Source organism: Antrostomus carolinensis, unplaced genomic scaffold (assembly GCF_000700745.2).
Source record: "Antrostomus carolinensis isolate BGI_N321 unplaced genomic scaffold, ASM70074v2 scaffold3920, whole genome shotgun sequence".
Classification (NCBI taxonomy): domain Eukaryota; kingdom Metazoa; phylum Chordata; class Aves; order Caprimulgiformes; family Caprimulgidae; genus Antrostomus; species Antrostomus carolinensis.
Window position 1 is genome coordinate 17,295 of NW_010286289.1, and position 25,685 is coordinate 42,979.

Consider the following 25,685-nt stretch of genomic DNA (forward strand, 5'->3'; position numbering starts at 1 on the left):
CTGATTTAGGAATACACCTTCAAATACCCTCACTGGATGGGTATCTATAAATCCTGAGCTGTCTAGGGGGCTACCTGTGTCTTTAGGTGTTCATCTGAATTCTTACATCTGCATCTCTGGTTCTTAGTTAACATCTCTGAAACTCTTTATCAAGTGACACTGTGAAAGTCTGTAATGAAAACTGTATACAGAATTAAGGATATGCCCTCTAACTGGTTTCTCATCAGCTATTTGTCATCTCTTCTCTGAGTCATTCCTACTGCTGTTTTCACATCCATTATCTTTTTCTGCCATAAAAAAAATCTTAAAAATAGAAACTATTAAGCTGACAAAACCCCTTTTTTCACTTTCTGTGCAAACGTTTACATGAAGCTTTCTTTAAGTCATATGTTGTTTTGACAGACTACCAGAAGCTTCCATTGGCTTCTCACCAAGTGTCACTATTGGTCTTTGTGTTCTTTTCCTCCACCTGAATCTTCCTTTCAGTCTTTTCACCCTTGTTCACTGTGAAACTTCATCAAAATAAATGTGTCGGCTTTCATGCTGACTTCTAGCTACCTCTTCAAACACTTGAAGTAGTTATTTTTTAATTCCAGCCCCTACAAAAATTTCTGTCAAACAGAGCTTTTATAAAAGTTCACATCTACCAGATTTATTCTCTCAATGTTCTTTTAAAATAAAACAAGGCCCTCAAACCCATGGTCAAGCCCTGGTAAAAGATATGGGACACAAATGTACTCAGAACCTGAGTGTAAGCAATAATGTGTTGTATTTGAAGTGAATTTAGGTTATTTGTTACTTGTTTTATGGAATTGCTCTAAATAGTCTCCGATGGCTGTACTTTATTTGAACGTAGAAGTAACACAGCTTGCTCCTATTTTTTTCTCCTTTTTTTTTTTTCTTTAAGATGGAAATTCTGGGGGTCTACACTCTCTCAGCAGTCAGAGCACAGATGAAAATATCTCTGTAACTCAGAGCGCCAAACTTGTGCATCCATGTAATTATTTTCCCTCATCTGACAAGAATATTTCAGATGCCTCGAATTCTGCGTCATGCGTGCTGCGGTCATCACCAGTTCCTTCAGGTACAGCAAACACTGATTCAATTCCAAGACCCACAATAAGTATCCTAATATCACATGTATGTATGTATGTATGAAATGGAAACTGGAACTGTTGTTCATCTGCAAAATGAAAACAAAGCATTCTACAAATTAAGAATGCAAGTAATTCTGTCCTTGTAGCCTTATCTTACAAAGTACATAAAACCAATGTAAAATGTGACCTAGTACATGTACCTGTAACTCACAGCTTTTTTCTCTCCTTTTAAGCAAACTTAAATCCTGCTGCCTTGGGTCATATTTATCTCATTCCCTTTGCTCATATTATTTCCTCTTTCTCCTACTCCTGTAGCAGTGCTGCAGTGCAACAGAACAGGAAAAAAGTTAGCTGAAGCTTAGCTCATTTTGTTGCTTGTCACCTTCTCCACACTTTTTAGGCCTGTCCGTCTTCTTCTTAGTAATGTAAGGGCAAAGAGAAGCAGCAGCTGTGTCAGCATCTCACCTTTAATGATCATCTGTGTTAGTTGAGGGCCCACTGCATGATATTGCTGTGCATCAAATAACTGTTAAAATGTCCTTCCAAAAAAATAACAAAAAGAAACTTTAATATATGATGAATTATTCAGAGAGATATTTTTATGCACAATAACATGCAACTTTTATAAAGATCTGCTGCATCATCCCTCTTCTGGAAATATGAGAATTGGCACCTTTTTACAGTGCGAAACCTCAGCTTGAGGAAAATATACAGGAAACTACAGGGATGTTCTCAACAAACTTCAATAAAAACCCCGCTGGAAAGTGAAGTTACTACCTCTTTCTTTTTAGTACCAGGTCAAGCTGAACACTGGAACAGATTGTCCACAGATGCTGTAGAATCCCATCACTTAAAGGTGCTTGAAATTCAACTGGACAAGGCCATGAGCAACTTGAGTTACCACTGAAACTGGCCTAGCTCTCAGCAAGCCTTTAGACCACATGCCGTCCTTGAGGGTTCCTTCCAACCTAAATCATTCCAAAATTCAGATAAAATAAATATTCTGACCACCAAAGCTGACAAATTGGAACATTTTAAATGTGAAATAAAATAATGAAATGTTAAAACCATGTTTGGTAGCCTAGTGTATTTCTGACCAAAACCAAGTTTTAAACAGCTCCTTCTCGGCTTGTTATTTGTTCTGTGGCACTATTTATTGACAGACAGTTACAATACTAATTTTTTTTTTTTTTTTCATCTTTTCCGGTCTCAGATTTTGTTTTGGAAACCATACAACAGAATGTAGCTCATCAATGGATCCAAAGTAAAAGAGAAGAAATTATTGATCAGATGACTGAAGCATGTTTGAATCAGTCACTGGATGCTCTTCTATCAAGATTTTTACTCATGAAAGAAGACTATGAACTTATAAGCACCAAACCTACAAGGACATCAAAAGTCCGACAACTTCTTGATACCTCAGATAGCCAAGGAGAGGAATTTGCCAGAATTATAATACAAAAGTTGAAAGATAACAAACAGCTGGGACTTCAACCATATCCAGACATTGTATCTGATTCTCTAAGACTGCGCCTTTAGATTTATTCTTTCTGTATGAAGCCATGTGAATATTTCTTACAACTTTATTCTTATTTCTACATAGTAGTTTTATATATGTACTGCTTTGTCTTTACTGTGCCTTTGTAGAGTCTCAGAAATGACATTGAATTTATCTAGACTGCATTTGGTGAGTTACAAATGAATCAGTTGGAGTGCAGTTATAAAGCCAAACACTTGACACAATTATTATTGATGCAATTCATACAAGTATTTTGTTTATACATGACAAAGAAAAAATATTAAATGTTCCCTGTTTTATGTATTTTCTGTTTATATATAGCCTTTCTTTTCACTTTGCAGGATTGAGACAGCCCATCTTAACTCAGAGTATTGGTTTTTCTCACTCCCATATGGTCTTTCCCGTAGAAGGAGAAAAAAAATCTAGGTGCTGTATTTCAGAGCTTATATGCTGTATTTTCTTCTTTCAGCAATACTGGTTGCTCCTCCCAAGATACCTGAGAAGAGCAGGTAGGTGGAAGGAAGTTTACACTGCATTTTTACATGATTTTTATGTTTCATTTGTTTTTTTCCCATTTTGTTGCCAGGGCAAGTGCTGCAGACCACTGCGTAAGAAGAATATTCTTTCAAGAAGGAGCCTTGTAGCAAGGAGGACATTGTGCTGATCATCTTTGTTCTGCTAAGAACTGGTACATTAGAAAGGGTGCAGCTATAGCCTTTTACATTCTTTGGTTACATCCACTTAAATTCCTCTTGAAATTGTAGTATGATGGCATCCACCTACAGTTTATAGAAGGGAACCCTCAGTTAATGCCTCTTTTACATTTCCTTAGGTAATGCCCTCCTTACCTTGTCATCTGCCATAAATATTTTTTGTGTCATGTTGCTGGATCAAGCTTCTAATTCAGTTTTACTTTTAGAATTTACATAATGAGTGGTAGTTTGGGTCTTTACAAAGATCAAGCATGCACTGCCCTGCCAGGTTGGAAGTGATGTGTGTGGGTCTCTCCTGCCATGACCTGCCTTAGCCTTTTGTGGAGAACATCTCCGCCATCCTTTTTTTTGCTGAAGGGTGATGGTGCTAACACGTTGAGGCACAACTGGAGCCATCTTGGATTAAAAGGTAAGTGGGTTTTTTGTTGGATTTTTTTTGTTTGTTTGTTTTTGGGGGGTTTTTTTTAGCTCATTTCAGAAAGCCTTAGTGATTTCACCTAGGTGGCTTCAAATCCAGTAAAGAAATTGCTTTCTAAAATTTGGGAAACTCCAAACTTCTGGTACAAGAAAGCTGAAATCTGCCTAAATTGCTATATAAAAAGGAGCAGATGAAATAAATGAGAAATCCTAGGTGATGGCTGTTTGGAAACCAGTGGGCATGTGAGATCTGCTCCATTTCAGTGATTCAGGCTTCAGTGTGGGCTTTACAGGTTATCAATGGCTTAATTTTTTTCAGTATCTGTTTTAACTTACTTTGTAAACTGAGTCACAATACAATGTATAATGGATAGAAAAGGGTTTTTCTAAATATTTTAAAGTAAGTTTTTGGCATAAACTGTGAATTTGAATTTTATCCAGCTTCTCTCTGAAGGCTGTAAAATTCAAACTGGAAAGCTGAGACCAGGGCAATGGTGCAGTGAATGGTTGTGCTTTTTGTAGACCAGACCTGAAGATGTCTAGCTGCAACAGGCTCTGAGGAACACTGCTGGCCTTGCCAGTGGGAGTTTGGTGCCAGAACTGTGTGTTTCACTTTATGTCACATTTTAAGCCACATTTGTTCATTATTGCTAGTGCCTAAAGAAGAATTAGTGTAATACAAGGTAAGAAAATTCCATTTCTTAAATGTGTGTACAAAATTCATCATGTATTAAGAGCTTTCCTAAACTGTGGCTTTAGTAACTGGAAGAGCAGAGACTTCTTTAGGGGTTTCCTTTTACCAGCTGGTACATTGTTCTTGTAGTAGGATCTGAATGAGTTGCAAACTTTGTTATTTACTATTTTAAATTAGGTGTAACAAGGTAAAGGCAGTCCTGCTATGTGGGAGGGGAAGAAAAAAAAAAAAAAAGGCTGAGGGTGGTCATTGGCCTGCAAGGTGGCATCTGATGTCTCCTGTCTGGGGTCTGCACCGTCCTGCTATTTCCCAACTCACTAAAAGCAACTTCTGGCTTAGAGCAAACAGAACTTGAGCAGAGCACAGATGCTCTGCATGCTGTGCACACTACGTGGTGATGCCTGTACAGGCTGGCACGCTCTGTTCCCAATCTGTGATTTGTGCTGTTGGTCCTTCCCATTGCTGCTGCAGCATCTTTGCACTCACTTGCCTCCGACACGTTCTGCAGCCTGCCAGCATGCCTGCTGCAGCTTTTCTGCCAGCTCCCCATGAGCTCCTGTTCCACAGAGGTCACATGGATGGTGGAGGAGCCCTGGGGAACAGATGGGACCAGGTGCCACCAAGTCAACTGGGCTGTTGCCCACTGTTACCCAGTCTTTTCATAGTGGCGAGGAAATGTTGGACATAAAAGATGAGGACTTACTGGCAGGACACCCAGCTGAGGGAAATGAGTGTCCTGCTGCTTTCTGAAGTCTCTCTGCTGACTCTTGCCTATCAGAAGGGAACTACCTTGGGGCCAGTTAATGATAGTGATAAATCTGGCATGCAGAATCACATTCAGGAATGATGCTGTCATGCTTCTGCAATCACTGTGGGCTGCCCCTCTTCATCTGCCATCACCCAGAGGTGGCACAGCTGCAGGAGAAGTAATTTTCTACCCCCAGCCCCGAATACATATACATCTGTAAGTCCATGAGTGTTGTTTTAGCCAAAGCCCAGCCCTCTAAGGAAACCCTGAGGCCATTTGATAGAAGAACTTGGTCCTATCTATATCTTTCCTTGGAGCCTGAACCTCCATCCATGAGGGAGTAGGATTCATAAACCTGCCCTCTCCAACATGTACAGATTTCCTCAAGAGTGAAGTGGAGGAGGTGGCAGACACGGTCAGGACTTGAGGGATCCGAAAGAGGGGGTAAGGAGAAAGCTTTGGGGTAGGCACGGGGAAAGGGAGGTGGAGGCTGTGTGCCTGAGCCACACAGGACATGTGAACAGTGTGTGGAGACACATCATTAGACAGATGAACCAATACATCAAACTCTGATGCTTCTATTGTTTAACTTTATTGTTTAAGTGCTATGAAAGAGGAACAGAGTTTCTGTGCAGCTGGAACACTCAGCACTGATTTTGACTGTGACAGCAAGTCCAGGGTCAACCAGGAGAGCCAGGCACAGTTGTGCAGTTCATGCACAACTTTTCTCCGTCAGGAAGCCCAGGTCTGGGGTGTCTGCCACAGTCATGCCAGTTCTGTGGATGTGGCAGGTGGGACCCTGCTCTCTGAGAGAAAGGGCTGCAAGCACTCAAGAAGACTACCATTGGAAAAGCTGACTGATTTTTTTTTTTCTGACCTCCCTCCCTTCCAGTGTACAGCAGTATTTTGTGCACTCCTTGCTTCTCCATTAGCAATTCTTAACAGATTTTTCAGCTTTTTCACTCCCAGGAGGAATGCTGCTGATGTTTCAGAGCCCTGTCCTTGCTGATGACAAGAGCTTTTTTCTCATTGACAGCCTTTTAAAATGTATGTATAAAAATGTGGTTTTACATGTACATGGAGAAGAATAGAAACATAGGAGTATACATAATTATTTTGCACTTGTTACCATTAGATTTCATATGCCATTTTAGCACCTAGTCACTTAGTAGAGTAACTGCTTCAAGTATCTGTAATCATCTTTAGTTTTGACCACGCTGAATTTCTGTGTCATTACGTTATTCACCTTCTTTACTATACTTGTCCCCTTTCACAGCACCTGGAAGTCATCTGGTCTTGGTGTTGTGCTGCTACTCTTCAAAAAGAAAAACAAAAATACTCTGCAGCAGTGCCAACCTAAACTGGTATGTGCATATAATGATGAGCAAGCCCAACCAGAGCTCAGTCCTGCATGTGTTGTTGCCACACTGACCAGCTGTAGAGTTCATTGCTGTTATGTGTAATGCCTTGCTGATCTTGGATTCTGCTCCCATACCTTGAGTTAACATGTTGGTAGAGGTTCCTTGACATGGTCTGTGTGCTATGCTCTATCCTGCATGAACTTCATGGGAAAGTAAGTAAAGGTTTTATCAGGACAACACAAATAGTGGCTTTCATTTGTCATTCAGATTCTGGTAGCTAATGGCAGAGGGTGTTTGGTAGTATCTTTTCAATCAGGGTTAACTGTAAGTGCATTTTGTAGACAAGGACCGTAGGAGTTTGTGCTGGCTGAGCACTAAGATGCAGGGGGCAGAGGTAAGGAACGGAAGAGAGGACTTGGCAGAGGTGCAGATGAACTGTTTGCTGCATCTGGGCAATGCTATGAATGAACAGGGCTCTGGAAATGATTTAAGTACTCTTGTTTCCAGTGCAGAGTATGAAAAACCTTCCTGAGCAGTAATGGAAGTGTAGGCAAGAAACCAGAAAATGTCACAAGCGTATTCAGTCAAGTGTACTTCACTTTGCTGTTCCGTAAGCAAATGTGTATATATGTAGCTATAACACACAGAAGAATTGCTATGTAAGTTGGCACAGGAGAATCCTCACTGCAGAAGTGTTAGTCAAATTCTGCCAGACTGTAAAAACAAATGAGAAAAATATGCTAAAAAGGAAGTCACATTGACTTCTTCCCATTATCCATCCTGCTTAAATTGCAAATAAGTGTGATCTTCCTTTGCAAAGGAGCTAGATTTTGTGTTCACAGAAGAAATGTTCAAGAAAGAACTGTTTTTCCATGCACACTGCATGCTTTATGATTGCTGAATGCTGATTTGTGTGCTCTTACTGTAAATTTGTGGGAAATGTCAAGTAGGATGTAACCATCAGGGTCAAACCAATAGTAACATGGGAAGTGTTAATGAAGAAAAAGTTTTGTTTCATGTTCCAACATGCAGCCTCTACAGAATTAAAACAAAGGGCTGAGGTTGGCTTAGGAAGGGGATATTTGAACAAGATAAAGGTGCTCTCCAGCTCTAAGAGAGGTTAAATGTTTGATGACAGCATCCCTCAGCATAGCACACAACCAAAAACCAGTTTGGGGACCCAAAGAAACAGGACAAATTCAAATTTTGGAGTGACAGTTCTGATGCGTTCTTGAAAATATGCATTCTGATTTTTAGGCTATAGTTTGTTAACACTGCTCTGGCAGAAGAAAAAGATTTTAAGATGACAGAGGCCCTGATTAAAGAACTTGGCTTCTTTGCTCTTCCAGCAGAGAACAACATCCTTGCAAAACAATTCTGTTGCCAAAATGTTTCTTGATATATTATAATGTACGTAATCACAGACTTGCCGGCAGCTGGAATTGTGCAATCTTTTCAGGCATAGAGAGCTCTTGGGGATAAATAACTGTCCTTCACAGATAAAAATAAAGCAACTTGGAGACTGTTTATTCAAAATACTTGTCACATACCTGCTTTGAATAGTGTTTTAAAAAAGCACAGCCATTTATGTGTAAACATTAACTGTGGACCTGTCTCAATCTATCACAGAAAGCATGTTTTTACAAGAGGTTACTTTAAAAGGAAGAAATAGGAGGAGTACTGGCTTATGATAGAAAGATTGGGTTGTTTTTATTATTCCTTTGAGTCGCTGTGGGTTGCAGTATGGAACGTGCAACATGATGCAGCCCTTCTGCTTGTTTTCTAGTTGGATTACTCAGGCTGATTGGAGGGATATCTGTGTTTGAATTCAGTTATTTCACTTTCCTGGGTGGCTTAGCAGCCCATTCTGATGAAGTCCTGTTATCTGGTGCCTCAGCTCAGTCCAATGACTTAAGACTCTTGACCTGCTGGATCAGCTCCTTCCAGACGCCCTTTGACACAGGAGTACAAATTTTTGCCTTACTATTGGCCTTGTCGTTCATGGAAAATAAAAATCCCAGGTTAGTGCTCTTGCATTCATTAACTTTTTGCTCTGCCCAGAAGACTTTATTTTCTGGATGTTTACTTGTTTCGGTAGATATTGTGCTCTATACCATAGTGGCTTTACAAAAGTACTTGATAGACAGGGCAACATATTGTTTCAGAAGACAAAACTGAATACATTGGGTAAGTAATTGCTTTCTTTGCTTATTTTTATCTTAGATACATTTTTAAAGCTTATTTAATTAAAATAAGATCTTAACACCAGATCAGCCTGTTCTGTGTATCATGCATCATGTCAAAAGTTATTAGAAAAGCCATAGATGTATAATTCTCCAGTTAAGAAAAATAACTGAGTTGATAAATATTTAACAACGAGTAGATTAAATTTAAAAGAAAATGTATTTTAAAAAAGTAAACAGGAAAACATAAGGTTGTTTGAAATGGAATAATACCTGTGGTTTTCAGTTAACTACCATTCTTTGCTAGTCTCCCCACTATGAAAATCTTTCTGTTTTGGCAAGCTATGCCACAATAATAAACTGTGTTAGTGTACGGTGTTAATAAAAAGTCTCATTGTGGCTTTCTAAATTAACAAGAAGGAATTAGACTGCATTTGTTTCACATTAACATCTGGGAAAGTGGTGTTCTTGGTTTCAGTGACATGTGGATGAAGTATTTATTTCTTTTTTTTTTTTTTTTCCAACCTTCCTTTCGTCTTACTTCTGTCCAGACTTTCTAAGGAATAGAGAGCAGCTGATAGTTAAGCTGCCTGTTTCTGCCTGCTAACGACCTCAGTTGAGGTTGTTTAGAGAAACCACATTCCAGGAGAGTCTGGGATCTTCTTTCTTAAAAGCTCTCATTGATTTTAGTATTCATGCTACTATAATAAAAATAGCAGCTAAAGGCAAGGCTAAACCAAGAGTGAGAGAAGAGGCTATTCATATTAGTGTTAACTCACTCGTCCCAGTGGAACAGATGTGTGCTTATTTAGAGCAGCAGCTAGACAGTCACTATTCAGCTACAGTAGCTTTTCTGCTAAAGGAAGTAAATGTATCATCTACCCCCTGGTAAGCTACTACCTTCTCTTTTTAATACCTTTTTTGGATTTGGACTACAGTAGCTTGTCTCTCAGATATCCTCTGTGATTTGCTATGGGGTGGGAAAGGAGTATGGGGAGTGGAGCAAGTCCCTCCTACAGGAAAATCAGCCTCTCACCACAGTAATGTGATTGGAGCATGCAAAGTATTAATTCACTGAGTATTTTTATAAACATAAAATTTAAAAACCAAAAGGAAATCTGATCATTTGCTACTGAGTGGGATATGTTTTCTTCAGAGGAGATCAAAGTGGGTTTGTTGTTGTTGTTGTTTGGTTTTCTATTATTATTGTTAAGATTGTTTTACTTTATGCTGTTCCTTCATAATGCAAAATCTTTTTTGGTATGCTGGATCTCCTCTCACAGTGGAAAATATTCAACAGTATAATCTGCCAGGAATACTCCCCTTAAGACCTCATGCTCAGCAACAGTGTTTTGAAGCTCATGACTTTTAAAATGGCTTTCTGCACATATATTGATTTCTAAGACAAACATAATTAAAATATGCTAGATTTTATTTTTAAATGTCATCCTTAATGTCATTCATTTTCTAACTGAAACTAGAAAATACTGGCTTTTTATCAGTTTCATTGCCTGGTTTGACTTTGCTAAGTTCATTGATGGCAGAGCAGACTTTCATTATTGAGAAATTACATGGCAGTAGACAATTACCTACAGAAAAGGCCATGAAATTATCTGCAATAATATTAAGGAGTAAATTTGATGTCCAGCATGTTCCAGCATTTTTGAGAGGAGCTGACTTTCTAAATGCTCTCAGTTCCCAAGGGAGTCTGCTAAAGGGAACAATATTAGGTCTCTGGGAGAGATCCTCTGATTTATTTACTAGTATTTCTTGAATTAGAAGGTGAGAATTTCAAAATGTCCTGACACACAGAGGCAGCTCAGTCCCTCTGGAGATCCATGAAGCAGTTCATGAGATGTCATACTTCCATAACCCCTGATCAAGCCTTGCTTAATCATTTGGCAAAGGTTAATTACCTCCTCAAGAAGGAGGCAATCACTCACGAGGCTGTAGATTCCTGAAGGATGGAAAGTTTGAGAAAATCCTGCCCTGCCAAACCAGTCCTGCATTAATTTATGGAAGAACTGTCTTTGATTTCAACTTGATTTACAACTACTATCAAGCTGTACCTTTTTCCTTTGCTTTTCTGTATGTCTTCTGGCAGTGGCTTGACTAAAAAATGGGCTATTGAGAATTACCTGTATATGATGTTACTGTTTTCCTTAACTTCTCAGGTGTCAGTCTACAAGTCCCTTTCTGTTGCTCTTTGTGCGTACAGCTGGGAGGTAAACATGAGATTGCAAAGTATTGAGGGCCATTATGCCTGTCTGTGCTCTCAAGGCATTCTGCTTTTTCTCTGAGAGGAACATTTTCCTCCGTTTGTTGAGGGAGCCTCTAAGGACGAGCAGGTCCGGCATGAAAACAGGGTTCTGAAGTTCTGTGGTAGAGATCACTTGCTGACACAAGGCATGGGGAAGTGTTTGCAGCTGTTTCATTCAGCTTCCTGCAGCCTCTGAGGCACACTGGCATGTTGAAGCCTGTCTGAATCTCTGGTTTACAGAGAGCAATAGCTCTATTTATTTGTCACAGTCTGTGGGGACTGTGAGAGCAGGGACCTTCCTTCATGTCAGAAAGCTTTTATCTCTTGCTCTTCAGACTTCATACGGAAGAACTACTAAAATACTTGTACTTATATTTCTGTTGCCATAAAGTTTTTTATATTGTAGAGTTAGCCTTTAAATACTTAACTTTGCTAAAGCAGAATGCCAGAATGCAGAGAATCTGTCTTTTTTTAATTACTGCATAAATTAAATCTTTCCATCCTCGGGAAGCCACTCTGGATTCCTCCCTGCTAGAGGATTCACCGTAAGGATTTGTTACCTATTACAATTTAGGATTTTCCAACTGAAAATGGCCACCTTCCTGTAAGAAGTCAACTTGTTACAACTCTGATAGTTGTCCCCAGCATGTAAGCCCTCCTAGACCTTAGTTAGTACTGGCTCTCACTTGGATTATTTGCACTTTCAAAATGTGACCTACAGAGATGCCCAAGTGACAGGGAATAGAGTCATGCTTGAACAGCTAGGCTTCACAGCTTAAGCTTTTTGGCACACCGGTTCAAGGTAGAAGCAGCAGTGATGGTCCCAGAAAGGGGAGATGGTAGGATGAGGATGAACAGTGATGACAGTAGGGCAGGACTATGGGCCAGGTTCAGTAGGGAAAAAAAAAGCAGAAGCTATAAATGAGGGAAAGGGTTAGACCACAACAGACATTGGGCGTATCCTCAAATTGTTCTCATCACTGCCTGGATTGTAACAACAGTAAATTCTTTACACATCTGACAAAAAAGTTCTTCTCCTTTTGCTATTATACAGGAAGATCTGTATAGGAGACTATTTCCTATATTCCACTAATTTTCTTAATAGCATGAAGACTTTGCTAAGAACTAGCATGAGTCCTGCCTCAGTCAGATTTTGTTTATATAAGGAAGAAATGGTCCTGAATAAAGAAATTGGTAACAACTTCAACATTGTGACCTCACTGAATGAAATCAGTGCACTGTCAAAGCTAGTGGGAATATTGCTTTTGGATTGGGTGGGGACAGTGGAGGACAGGGCAGGCAGAAGCTGTTTAAAAGATTTTGTTCTCAAATTGCTACTTTCTTGCGGATTTTCAGCTGATATAATTTGGGGTAATTTCACTGTAGTTAAGTTACATATCTTGGTTATGGAAACCGAGTCTCTTAGCCTTTGACTCTCAGGCTGTACCTATTCGTGGACTTAATTCAGAGTTTGGTTAAAAGTTTTGCTAATGTGACATCTCTCAAAGTACAGAAGTTTGAACTGTCTCTTCTTCTAATTGGTTTTCTTTCAAAATGGTTTCATACACAGTCACTTATTTAGGAAATAAATATTTCCCTACGCAGCTCTGGTTACACATTTTTAGAGATCTGAAATAATCTTTTGTTAGCACAAGAGAGAAGAAAAAAATGTGCAAAACATTGTGTTACTTAAGAAATAATTTAATCTTTACCTTTGTGCTCTCATGAAAGCTACAGATTGTAAAAGTTCTACTAGATTCAAGTAGCATTGCCAGTTTAAATGCTCAAATCCCCTTTAGCTACCGGCTCATCTGCACTAGACACAACGTACAAGTTTGATGTCATGTACACAGGTTACCTGTACTAGTGACAACCTACCAATTGCGTTATGCATCCTTCTTTACAGGAAAATAGTTTTATCTCATTTATCAGTGAGATTTTGATTCAGGAAAACTGATAGCCATTGTTTTTTATCACTACTTGCATAGCTCCACATTCACATCACATCGGGAATAGCTGCATGTTAAATTCTTACTCCCTTTGAGTTGTACCCACTTAAACATTTGTGCATTTTGGCTCAGAGCTCTGAATGATTCACATTTAAAAATATTTATTTTATTTTATTTTATTTTTTAAAAGAAGGATTCCCAGATCAGGCACAAAAAGCATGAGGTGATTTTAAACCAACTCTGCTACCAAAGTAGTATTAATACAGAGTTGTGCCCAAATTTCTAATATGCTGCTGTCCTGATGGGCTCTCTGGACAGCTGCTATCACGGGAGGGGGTTTCTGCCAACATTTCGCATAGCCATGGAGACCACAAACAGAGACAGGAGATTCTGGAAGTATTAGCTCATATTTCAATGTGTTTTTCCCCTCCTTTCTTTTCCACAATCAGAAAAATTGTATCAGTGGTAGGAAACTGGGAATGCTTATCAGGAATTTTAAGGAAGATACATGACTGGTGCATTGGATGCCTGAAACTCCTCCCCCCAGACCAAGGTGACATTTTGTATTCTTAGAGGCACGAAGTGAGAAGAGGAGTCACCTGTGTGTGAAGAGGAGGTCAGCAAATGATGGGAGACTCAGCAGTCACACTTGAACACCTGTGTCAAGAATTAATATTTAACTTTACTCCAGTGTTCCCACAGTGCTCCTGTGGTTAGAGAAAGTGCCATTGGGATGAGAAAAACATTTACTCTTTAAAGAGAATTTGACATCTTTTAATCTTTAATCCTTATCAGGCCTCATTAGTTTTTTGATCAACTAGGATTGCAGAAAAACAGCTGGAAGAGAACACACATAATTATAAATTATTCAGGGCTGCTAAAGCAGACATACTTTATAAAGGAAAGCAAACCTTTCAGGAAGTTCAGGGAGAGCAGGTTGGTTGTTTTAAACTGGCAATTGGCCCACATTTTAACAACATAAATTTGTGATCAAATGTTTTTGGCCAGTGTTGCATGAAGGAGCTTGGTTCTGCTTAGAGAACTTGGCTTTAGCTCATACAGTTTTGAGCAATTTTTATTTGGAAGTGTTTTAGAGTGTGTGTGGGATGCTCCAGTTGTATCAGAACATGTTTCCAGGGGTAGTGTGTCTTTCTTTCCTAAGATAACTTAAATAGTATAGCGTAGAATTACAGTTCAAGATAAATAATAAAAGTGAACTCAGAATCTATAACCAAAGACAGTGGCCTCACATTTATCCATTAAAAAGGTACAGAACAGTGAAAGTTAAGAAAATCCACTAGTATGTGATTCCTGGACTGTGAGATAAAAACAGGTAAAATAATTGCTCTTTATACCATTTATGCCTTGTATGCTAATTATCTGTCTCTCTGATGTCATGTGCATTACAAAAGATGTTCTCTCCTCTTGTTTTCAGGTAATGATAGTTGAAGATGCCGGCCCCCTGGCAAATGTGCTACAATAAAAAATCCAAACCTAAGAATGGAAAAGGCGAAATGGACAATATGGCAGACACCAGTGAAAAAATGCAGATGAAAAAAGAAATCACATTACTAAATGGAGTTTCTTTAATTGTAGGGAACATGATTGGCTCTGGGATATTTGTATCACCCAGAGGTGTTTTAATGTACAGTGCTTCCTACGGACTCTCTCTAGTCATCTGGGCACTTGGTGGGATGTTTTCACTGTTTGGAGCTTTGTGTTACGCTGAACTGGGAACATCCATCGTTAAATCTGGAGGCAGCTATGCCTATATCCTGGAAGCATTTGGTGCCTTTGTGGCCTTCATCAGACTGTGGTCTTCCTTGCTAATTATTGAACCAACAACCCAGGCAGTGATAGCAATCACGTTTGCTAACTATATTGTTCAACCAATTTTTCCTCATTGTGAGCCACCATATGATGCAGTCAGGTTGATTGCAGCTGCTTGTATTTGTAAGTAAAGCTATGATTCCTGGAAGTTAAGAACTACAATTGCAGATGCCCAGAGGATTTTTCTGAATTTCTACTCCTTCACCTTCTGTGAAAATAATTACTGCCTCTCTAAAACATGTTCTTAGGAACTAATAATCCTTTATTCAGATGGATTTTATTTGGGACCAGGATTATTAGAGGGGAGAGAATTGCAACAATATGATGGGGAAAACTATGACTGCAAGTTAAAGATACATATATCTTTATGTATCATCAGCCTAATTCGCAGCCCACATTTGGTCCGTGTGTTCTCTCCCCTATTTCTTGCAAATCATAAAAAAAATGAAAAAAAATCTTAAAATTCATATGGAATTAAAAATACTTTGCTTCATATGAATTTTGTCTGTGCAAAAATTGTGTAGTGTAATCAGACACTCAGCAGGCTTGACTTTGTCATGACTGTCTTAGGTGACCAGAGGGATACACGTTACAAATACATCCTCCAGTAGATGAACTTGCTCAGATTCTTTTCCTTATAAATGTGGATTTGTCAAGATGGAGTATGTGTTCTTTTTAGGCTGTGCTATAGCATCACCTTTTGAAAACGGCTTAAATTGTACAACTCAACAAAAGCTTCCAAAAGGATAAGTAACTTTAACTTAAGATAGTATAACATATACTGACAATTCTGAGGAGGTGCTTTCTCTGTAGCCCTGACTCTTACCACTGTGGTGCAGAGGAAGTTCACTTCTGAAAAAGGCTCCTTGGTAGAACTTGAGACGATCATGACCAATCTAAAAGGCAACAAACCTCATTTCAAAAGACTTTGTCAGCTGAAATTCTCCAGTGGCACAGGAAAGCAGTTATTTATTTGATCAAAATGTCTTTTCCTGGTCTTCTAGGTGCACCTCATTAAATCCTAACACTTAAGCAGCAGTCATATGCTGATGTTTCTTTAAGGCTTCATTTTCTTATTCCTGCTATAGTTTTGATGTGAATCAGCTGTGTACTGGAGCACCTCTGATTTCTGAGCTGATGCCCCAGGTGTGGCTGGCAGCAGCTGCTTCCTCACACAGCAAATTAGTTGCCTCACCACTGACTAGGCTTAGCATTTTGAGTAACAGCCCAGATTGCAGAGAGAATTACAGTTATTAACTGCGATATGCAACGTAGCAGTGTCAGATAGCAAATTTATTCCTAGCTTGAACAATGTTGATAAGGCTCTCTGAGCATGGATTTAATTGGCACCAATTCACCAATATAGTGGAGACAACTTATTTAAATACATATATTTACTAGAATTTACTGGGAATTCCATGGCAAGACACCGTTGCCTTGAATTTAACTACGCTCTGCAGTACTTGATACGTGTTATGTGTTGTATACACATCCTTTGCAGTGTTTCACATAGCACTTTATAACATCACAAATGACTCACAAATGTTCAGTATTAAAACTTCAATCAACACTTACTTTAGAGTTTTCAGGACATAGACCTATAATTCTAAGTTACTGATATATAGTACTGTACTTTTAAGAAAGCAGCATATGGTTAAGTTCTATTAAGGAGATTTTTTAAACTGTAGAGCATAAAATCTTATTTCAATGTGTACACCCCATTTATTAGAGCAAAATTTACGGAAGTCATTATTTACAGACAGGTTTGAAATTATATTCAAACCACATAATAGGTGTGAACAAGCATATAACATTTGGGGCCCTTTTTTATTTTTTTAAATACTGGAATAAAAAAAAGCATTCTGTCCCCATTGCACAACATTGGTATATTAATAGGAAATAGTTGGGGCTAATCAGGTCCCGTTTCTGTAAGCAGGTCTATTATTACGCTGATAGCTGACAGGACACTCTGTCAAATATACAGAGTTGCTCGTGATAGTGAAGGCAAGAAGTTCTGTGGGCATCTGTGGTTGGATGCCAATGTCCTTACTATATAGAAAGGTTTCTAAATGGTTTCCATTTTAAGCATTACAGAACCCTTTTTTTTCCTTTCAAAACTGAAGTGTAGATTATAGGCAGGTCAAAGAAACAGAAGAAAAGACCAGTGAGACTGCTGGAGAAGAAATAGCCCATTCTGACCCATGCTTGAGAGTGCTCTGGACTCTCCATGCCATATTTGGCCTGCTGTCTTCTCCAGCAGCTGGGCTTTGTACCTGGTGCCAATGCATACCCTTTTCTTTCCTCATCTACCTCTGGTTTGAATTATGGAGTTGCAAGAAAGATAAGTTGCCCACGATGCCATGTGTATGTGTGCTAGAGCAAGAGGAGGTGGGGATGTGACTCTGCTCCTGGCTGGACCTGCCGCCTGCCCAGCAGCACTGCTCATCACAGCCCTTTATCCGCTCATCGGGGCTTAGCTTCCAAGACAAAACTGAATGCAAAGAATATGTCAGAAAGAGGAAAGGAGAACTAATTGATCCCACCCACTCTCTGCAACCACACTACTTTGTTTTTTCTATTTGATTGTGTCAAAATTGAGGCTTGAGAGAACTCTGTAAGTACTTCTGTAATCTTCACACTTGGGGTGAAAGCGTGAATAGCACAGCTCCAAAGCCATGGGCACAGAGTAACAGCATTCTGGCCTGGCTCAATTCAGTATTTTGTCAACTGCATCCAAACTTCTTGATGCAGAAGCTGTCCTTATTCTGTACGTAGACTAGAGCTCAAATCAGCAGGGAGAACTTCAGGAGAAAATTCAGTGCAAATAAAAGATTTAGAGAAATCTCACCTTCTGCATGTGAGCAAATCTGATGGCTTTAATAAAATTTAAAGAATATTTAAAAGGAGCAGGAGCTAGTCCTAAAATTGAACACCTGATGTGTTTTGTCTTACCTACTGTAATTAAAACATTATCCTCTAAAAAACTATTGTGTAACTTTTAAACCAGGTATTTCATTAATTTTAGTAAATCTAGATGGTCCTGAAATGGTTAAATTTGTTTCATTTCTTGAAAGAGGAGTGGTATCTGGAAGGATGTATTTGAAATATGTTTTTTGTGATGTAAAATATCAGTGCTCCTCTCATGCATGTTATTTCTCTTTACAGGTTCCCTAACATTTATTAATTGTGTTAATGTGAAGTGGGGAACCCGTGTACAAGATGTTTTCACATATGCAAAAGTTATGGCTCTTATCTTGGTGATATCTGTTGGCCTTTACAAAATTGGTAAAGGTAAGAATATTTTTCATTTACTTAAGTTCTTAAAAATGAATCATATATGAGTTTCAAAATCTGTGTGGGAAGATCAGACTTCTTAAGACTTACATATGATGTATTATTTATTCTCAAAAAAGCTGCCTGCCATAGGAAGATTAGAGAAATTTTATGGCTTATTAAGCAATGGAGGTTTAATTATTCTTCTACCCTTAGTGTAGCAAACCGACACACACCAGGTTCTGCGTTGCTCAGGCTGAATAGCAAATAGCAGCTGAGTTAACATCAGTTTAGTGCTCAGTAGTTTGAAGTCAGCCTCAGTGTCTCTGACTCATGCTTGTCAAATGCTAGCGTTGCTACTTGTCCGATGACAGGAGGCCAGCACAGCAGAAACTGCCAGACGTGTCCTTTGCATTGCTCCTCTGCCCATGGCAGAGAGCTGCCGCAGCGCCCTGTGAGGGGAGAGGGTGGGGGAGGGAGGAACTCATCCTTTCCTTCGTTGGTGAGAGAGCAGCCTTGCTTCTAGAAACAAAGGAGAAGACTCTAATAGCGCAGTCCTGTGAATCACTGTGATATTGTAAGACATCACAGGACAGATGAGCCATCTCGTATCAGCAGTAACTGGACTGAACTGAATACTCTGAAGAGCTGGACACTAGTTCATTCTGGTTCTAGCTCTGATCTTTGCATATGACAATAGATTTGATTTTATTAATTAGGTCGCTGGTATAGTGAAGTCTCTTCCAAATCGAACTCTGTTGCTTTACTACTAGGGTTTCTCCATTTTCCTTTCCCATTAAATTCCTGAATAGCCATTGTTATCTTTATTCAGTTAAAATAAAGATGGTTTTCCCTCTTTGGTTTAGAAACTGTCTTTTTCTCCTTGATGAAACTAGCTTATAAAACCTAATGAGCATGCTTGCTTTTCTGTGTTTGCTGGCCTTCTCCTTTCCTTGGCTGCAGTTCTAGTGCATCAGCTGTTGCACTGTAAAGCTACACTAGACTTTAAGAGAGCTTTTTTGTCTAACCATTATCTGTGCATGTCAGTTGTCACTGGTTTGTTCAAGTTTAAAGAAATCTGAACAAACAAACCCAGTTCTAAGGGCAGGAATGTGACGATGCAGGGGAAAAGCATTGCTTAAGGGCCACAGTTACATGAAGGAGTAGTTCCCCTTATAAAGCTGCTGCGTTTTTACTAAGGTGTGAGTCCCTGATGTCACCCCTATAGCAGCTTTGCCCAGTCCCCACAGTCACAAATTTGCCTGTACTTTCAAATTGACTCCTTCAAAACTCCCAGCCCGCTTGCTGGCATGCAGCCACCATGATATGGTTTGGCCCAGGGGCCATTCCCTCCGCTCGTGCATCCACGTCACCCAGACCAGGTCCTTTGCATTGCTCCGTGGGATCAGGGAGGGTAAAGGTAGAGAGGAAGCATTATTGTGAGGGATACAAAATTATGAGGGCTGTTAGTTGTCTCTGCTTTGTTTAAGCAGAAACGAGCACTTAAATACAGAAAGAACTTGGAAGAGGAATGATGTAGGCTTCTGGAGGAAGCTGACTCCTGTAAACTCCTTTAAACTCAGCAGCTGCTTTAATGAAAAGAATGGTTACAACATTTTAGCCCTGCTGCATTCCTTCCGATGTGCTCAGATACGCCTCTTGTTTTAAAACACCGTGAATGTATCTGATTTTTAATATGAGTAAAAAAAGCTTTTCTAGGTCCTTTTGTATTTTTCTTTTTTTCCTTTCCAACCATTTTCTTCCCCAAAGTGTGTGTAGCTTTGCCTTCCTCAGTTCAAAGTCTCCTGGTATTTACTGCTCTTCAAAGTTTGAATTGCTTTGCGGTATCTATAAACTCCTTAGTTTAACCACAGGGTGAAGTTGTTTCATTTTATAACAAAGACCTTACTTTCTTCCCTAATAGAGGTTTCAGCATGTTTCTGTCTTCCTTAATACTTAAACCCACTTCCATTTATATTAAATAGTTGACTTCCCTTCTGCAAACTCAGTAAGGCCTTTCTTCCCCTTTCCAGAATCACAGTGAAGGCTCATGCAGTTTCATTAACACTTCATCTATTTTGCAGCATTCCACAAGTTGTCTTCTCAACCAATTGGGCTAAACTAGAGGAGAATTTTGAAAAGAAAGGTTTTTCAAGTCTCTTCTCTTAACTTTGGGGAACACCTTTGTGGGGCAGAGCATCCCACTGAGAACCATGCCTCGAGGAGTTCCCCCCACTTTGGCCACTGATTCGTCTGGTGAAAACGAAAGCACAGACACGAGGAAGAAATATGAGACAGATTCAGGAACTGAAATTGAGTTTCCCATGTGCCTGTGCCTGGCTGACAGGGCATAGCATGAGCACAGCACAGCCCACTCCTTTGGTAGGCTAGATGGTGATGCTAGGAGACAAGGACACAGTGAATTCTGGTAGAATTACACAAGTTACATCCAAATAACAAGCACAGGGAAACATCTTCTGCTGTCTCCCTGTACAAGTATAGATGTCTGAATGTCTGACTGAAACTTTCCTATTTGTTGAGTGAAAATATGAACTGGGCACTTTTAGAAATAGTAATGAAACCTGGATGCAGTGCAGTTTTATTTCCTTCTGGTTAGCTGAGGCGTTTAGCATAATGTCCTTGTGCATCATAATTCCTGAAATGTGACAGGCAATTGGTACCTGCCATTTGTACAGGAGAAACAGAAAACCTGAGAGCTCCATTCAAGGGCTCAGCAACAAACCCAGGGATGATCGCGTTGGCTCTCTACTCTGCCCTCTTCTCCTACTCTGGGTGGGACACGCTCAACTATGTCACCGAGGAAATGCAGAACCCTGAGAGGTAAATGATGCTTTTCCTTTGAATCGCTGAAGTTTGAATGTCCTGGTAAGACAGGTGATGGCAGGACAAGCTGGTCTGTATTTGTTTCTGATTGGAAATTAATGAAACTATTTTCTCTGCAAAAACCTTCCTTTCCAGAGAAGTAGTAAGTATGCAAACTCTTTTTGATTTTTGTCCTCTCTCACCAATTGTATCACACTTATAAATAATTTGTCTGCATCTATGTATTTTAAACCTTCCACTTTAGGCCACAATTTTTAAAGGAGGACAACAAATCCCTGCTGAAAGTAGGGAAAAGTGTGGGTCCATCTAGCTCTCTAAAATTCCCTGTTTATTTTCAGTCAGATACAACTGTTATTTTATTTTCTACCAGCAGAGAAAGAGTCTGTCAGGTTTATGACTGTTTCATCATTTGATCTTCAGCATTACTGATTATAGGAAGAATGTTTAATTTTACTAAAGATGAAAGGTTAAGTAAAAAAAAAAAGTCCACAGCAGCACTGGAAATATCACCTCCTCTCCTCTGTGGGGATGTCCACCCTGTGGGAGTGGTGTGCCTTACCTGTTCAGACTGAGTCCACCTTGTCTTGGGGAATACATAGGTTATAAATCAGGAAAAAAATGCTATGATCACAGAAACACCTAAATGTGCATTTAAATTTCATTGCTTAAGTGTTCTCTTAAATTGCTTCACAGAAAAGACAGTATACAACATTTACAGATATAAATGTACTTTTTTTCTCTAAAACTTGTGACAGACCCACAAGCAGCCAACTAAGCTGCTTATGGAATTGCTCTACACATGGCTGCTCATTATTTTGTAACTCTGTGATTCCAAAATGATGGGATACAAAAAGAGATTGAGGTATCCCTTCACAAATGTTTTAATTTGGGAACAGCATTCTATTTAAATATTCCTTATTCAAAGAACAGGAAATAATTTTGCCGTTTTCCTTTTACAGGAATCTACCTCTTTCTATTGCAATTTCAATGCCTATTGTGACTATTATTTACTTATTGACTAATATAGCATACTACATAGTGCTGGACATGTCAGCTCTCCTCACAAGTGATGCAGTGGCTGGGGTAAGTTGTATAAAAGAATGAAACCAAAAGTTACTGTATGGATGACACTGTGGAAGAATCTCAGGTAGCATACTTCTAAGCAAAACAATTGAAATATTTCCATGCTGAAGGTTGTTGCTTTGTTTTAAACTTTATTTGCATGCTAGAGTACCAGAATATTTGAAGGTGCATATAAAGAATATATCCAATAAATCCGCTCTTATGAAATCCTCTTATATACTCTGTAAATCCTGCTTCTAAGGGTACTTCATTGTAGAAGATGCTTTTGCCAGGGTCAGATAGAGAAAGAGCTATAGAAAGTCTGCATGGTTTAAGAGCCAGGGGGTTTTGCTGTCATTCTAATGAACAGTGTGTGATTTTTTAATGCTGCAGGATCACAGCAATATTTTCAGCATAAAAATGTGCAGTGACATGCTTTTTAAAACTTTATCAATATTTTATACAAAAGTACAATTATAATTCATGGATCGCTACAGTCAGGATTTGTCAGAATATTCAAGGCAATACGTCTTCTATTATCTCCTTGATTTGATCTAGGCTCAGAATTTTTTTTTTTAATCTTTTTTTAACATAACTGCAATTTTTATTTTGGTAGTGATCAGTTTTTCCAAATTCTGATTTCCCAAGTCATTATCAGGTGTCATAAGAAAGCATGGGTTATGACACTATATTTGGGCTGGTATGTTTTCATGAGTTTCTCAGGTTTGTGTATATGCTTAACGTAATGGGCCTCACTATAATTTTCTTTTTCTGTTACAGACATTTGGCGGTGAAACCCTTAGTTATGCTAAGTGGATAATTCCTATAGCAGTGGCCATGTCTTGCTATAGTGGCTTAAACTCATCAATAATTGCAGCATCTAGGTATGAAATACGAGATTTATTTTAAATAATTGAAAAGGAATCATTTGTTGTTAATCTGCATTCTTTACTACTGCATTGGAAAAGTGACACAGTTCATTTTTGCCATGTAAAGTCATTAATTTATGATGGAAGGGTTGTGTCTTCTCATGATCAGCACTAACTGATAAACTAGAGCCACTTGAGAATAGAGCAGCATTTACAACAGAGTAATAAAAGAATGAATGCTGCCTTTGTCAGAAGGCAACAAGTTATTCCTTAGCTCACTGACTGGTTGAATTTTCTTATTCCTTTTTTAAGGCTTTTTTATGTGGGAGCAAGGGAAGGACACCTCCCTGACAGTCTGAGCTTGATTCATATAAAGTGCTTCACACCAGTCCCTGCTCTCCTCTTCAATGTAAGTGACAGCCCAGCCCCCTGCCTGCCTGGGGCCCCTGGGGGTTTGGACCCGGGAAGCACAACACCTCCCTTCCACCCAGCATCTCGCCTGGCCTTCTCCTGTGCTGGAGAAGGAAGATAAGTTTCACACAGCATATTTGTCAGAGTTTTAAGTACATCCTTCTTGAAAGGACCTGATCTCCTAACTCCGGACAAATATATGTCCAAACCAGGACATTTTATAACTTTACTACGTCTTTATTTTATAAGGTATGCCTTTATTTTCACATTAAAAAGTCTTTGCTTTTATTATCTCTAGGGCTTAATGACTTTGCTTTATCTCCTTGTGGAAGATGTTTTCCTCCTCATTAATTACTACTGCTTCAACTACTGGCTGTTTGTGGGTCTGTCTATTGCAGGACTGATATATTTGAGATACACTCAGCCGCATAGACCACGGCCTATTAAAGTAAGTAAACAAGAGAGGAAACCAGCCCTAAAAGCCAGCTAATGCACGTGTTCATGTGATCCTTAATACCACAACCAGAACATCACCAGTTATGTTTTAGACTATTTATCAGCCATAGAAATCCTTTCAGTATACAAGATAAGAAATGAAGGAGCAAAACCCATTTGAGTTTCCACAAGAACCTATCTGTTCTGGTACTTTTGCTGTGAGGTTGAAATTATATTTACCATTTATTTTTCCTTTCATCAATCTTGTAACTATCTTTATTTCAAAATAAATAAGGAATAAATAAATGCCTGGGGTTCTTAGCCCATCCTGGAACAACCCCCTTTTGTATTGTTTACAGCAGACCTCAGTAGAGCTAATGATGGGGGCTCCAGAGAGGTTAACACTGTGATCAAACTTACATGACTTAATAAATTCAGAAAAATCCCTCCAAAGCCCATAAATGCCCCAAATTCTACTCACACAAAAGATCAAAAACTTAAATAATCAAATACATTTTGAGTGTTCCCTCCCACTGCATAGTGGTCATAGTCAGTGAAATGGGAAGTTTAATGACTAAAGGCAGAAGAGTGTCTGGCTATCAGGAGAGAGAGACTGCACAGAAACAAAGTGTGCCTAAAACTTGTTTCTAGTTTTAATCCAGTGATTGTTCAGGAAGCAGGGATGGAAACCCACAGCTTCCCCCAGGCACACAAAACCACACACTGGCTCCCCTTTCCCTGCACTCTGCTGGCTCCATGATCTGCATTTCAGCTCTGCAGTGATGCAGTAAAAATTATGAGAAATCCAAATTAACACCCTATCTAAATATTTCTTCCTTGTCACTCACTCTTCCTAATCTCCTGCATCATTTTTACCAACACTTCTTTTTTCTTTGTTGTTAACATCCCTATTACAAAAAACATGGTTCAAAAAAAGGAGTAAAATATCCGAAGCACCTACTGCTACAAAACCTTCCAGTCTTCCAGAGCAGACCAGATTTTTCCTGAAGCATGTTCACACTTCATTTCCAAACAATCTCCCAAAATATGTGGAAGATAAAGATTAAATCTTGCCTTATTGACAGTTTTGCTATTGACTCTACTAAAGCAAGGATTACAGTCAGATTATAGATAATGACTGTTTAATTCCTATCAGCATTTGCCAGCTTAGTCAAATTCACAACTCCACATACACTTTTTCCATTTCTGAAAAGTAGCTGTTGGTTTTAATCAACTTACATTTTAACCTTTAAAAGGAAAAAGAAATATTTATAACAGTAAACTTTCTGGAGTTTCAGCTAGTATTCAAATGACAGTCTCTCTCAGACTCTTGAGAAGGCTCATTACTACAGCCAGTGAAAAATGTTTTAGTAAAAAATAAATCCATAAAGAGATTATTGCAACTACTTTCCTTTTTTGTGATATGATACTTATTAAGTGCCCAGGCAAAATTATTGCACATCAGTCCATTAGTTTTGTAGCATCAACACAGTAACTCAAAGTCTAGCTGGGTTAGTTCCCAGTCAAACTTACAATTAAAAATTTGCAATTGAAATTAGAGGGAAAACTAGCCATTACCACTCAGTTTTAAAGTACTGCTTTCAAAGGTTGATCTCTTAGTAATGTGGAAAGGAACTGAGCTTATGCAGGCCTGATAACAACTAAATGGTCAGTTATTCAGGTGTGTACCAGATAAGAGGCTCTCAGCAGCATACACAGAAGTTAGCACATTGTACTAACTGTACTAACTGTAGGCAGTCAAAAGATTCAGTACATAGTAGTCATATGGTTAATAGTTATATTTTTGTTACTGACTTGTCAAATTTTAATCTGCAAAACCTGATAATTGAATATTTACTACATCTTTTAATAAATGTTGAATTTTTATTTTTTTTTTTCTCCACAGCTTAACCTCTTCTTCCCTATAGTATACTGTTTATGCTCCATTTTCCTGGTCATAGTTCCTCTCTACAGCGACACAATCAATTCCCTTATTGGCATTGGTATTGCCCTCTCAGGC

General features: G+C 39.0%; 2 protein-coding genes across 2 annotated transcripts in view; both read left to right on the forward strand.

Moving 5' to 3' along the window:
- The window catches only part of RIPK2 (receptor interacting serine/threonine kinase 2), a gene marked incomplete at its 5' end in the record, with an annotated part of 16,762 nt that extends 14,062 nt beyond the window's left edge, over window positions 1–2,700 (forward strand). The window contains 2 exons of the mRNA XM_010162189.2: window positions 908–1,084; window positions 2,311–2,700. Coding sequence (XP_010160491.2) covers window positions 908–1,084; window positions 2,311–2,636 — 503 coding nt within the window. The remainder of the gene's footprint in view (window positions 1–907; window positions 1,085–2,310) is intronic.
- An 11,676-nt stretch (window positions 2,701–14,376) lies between these two features.
- Window positions 14,377–25,685, forward strand: part of LOC104520548 (Y+L amino acid transporter 2) — a 12,197-nt gene continuing 888 nt past the window's right edge. Inside the window, 8 exon segments of the mRNA XM_010162298.2 lie at window positions 14,377–14,894; window positions 17,937–18,062; window positions 20,741–20,885; window positions 21,848–21,971; window positions 22,731–22,834; window positions 23,132–23,228; window positions 23,529–23,678; window positions 25,572–25,685. Of these exon segments, the coding sequence (XP_010160600.1) occupies window positions 14,393–14,894; window positions 17,937–18,062; window positions 20,741–20,885; window positions 21,848–21,971; window positions 22,731–22,834; window positions 23,132–23,228; window positions 23,529–23,678; window positions 25,572–25,685 (1,362 nt within the window). The 5' untranslated portion in view covers window positions 14,377–14,392.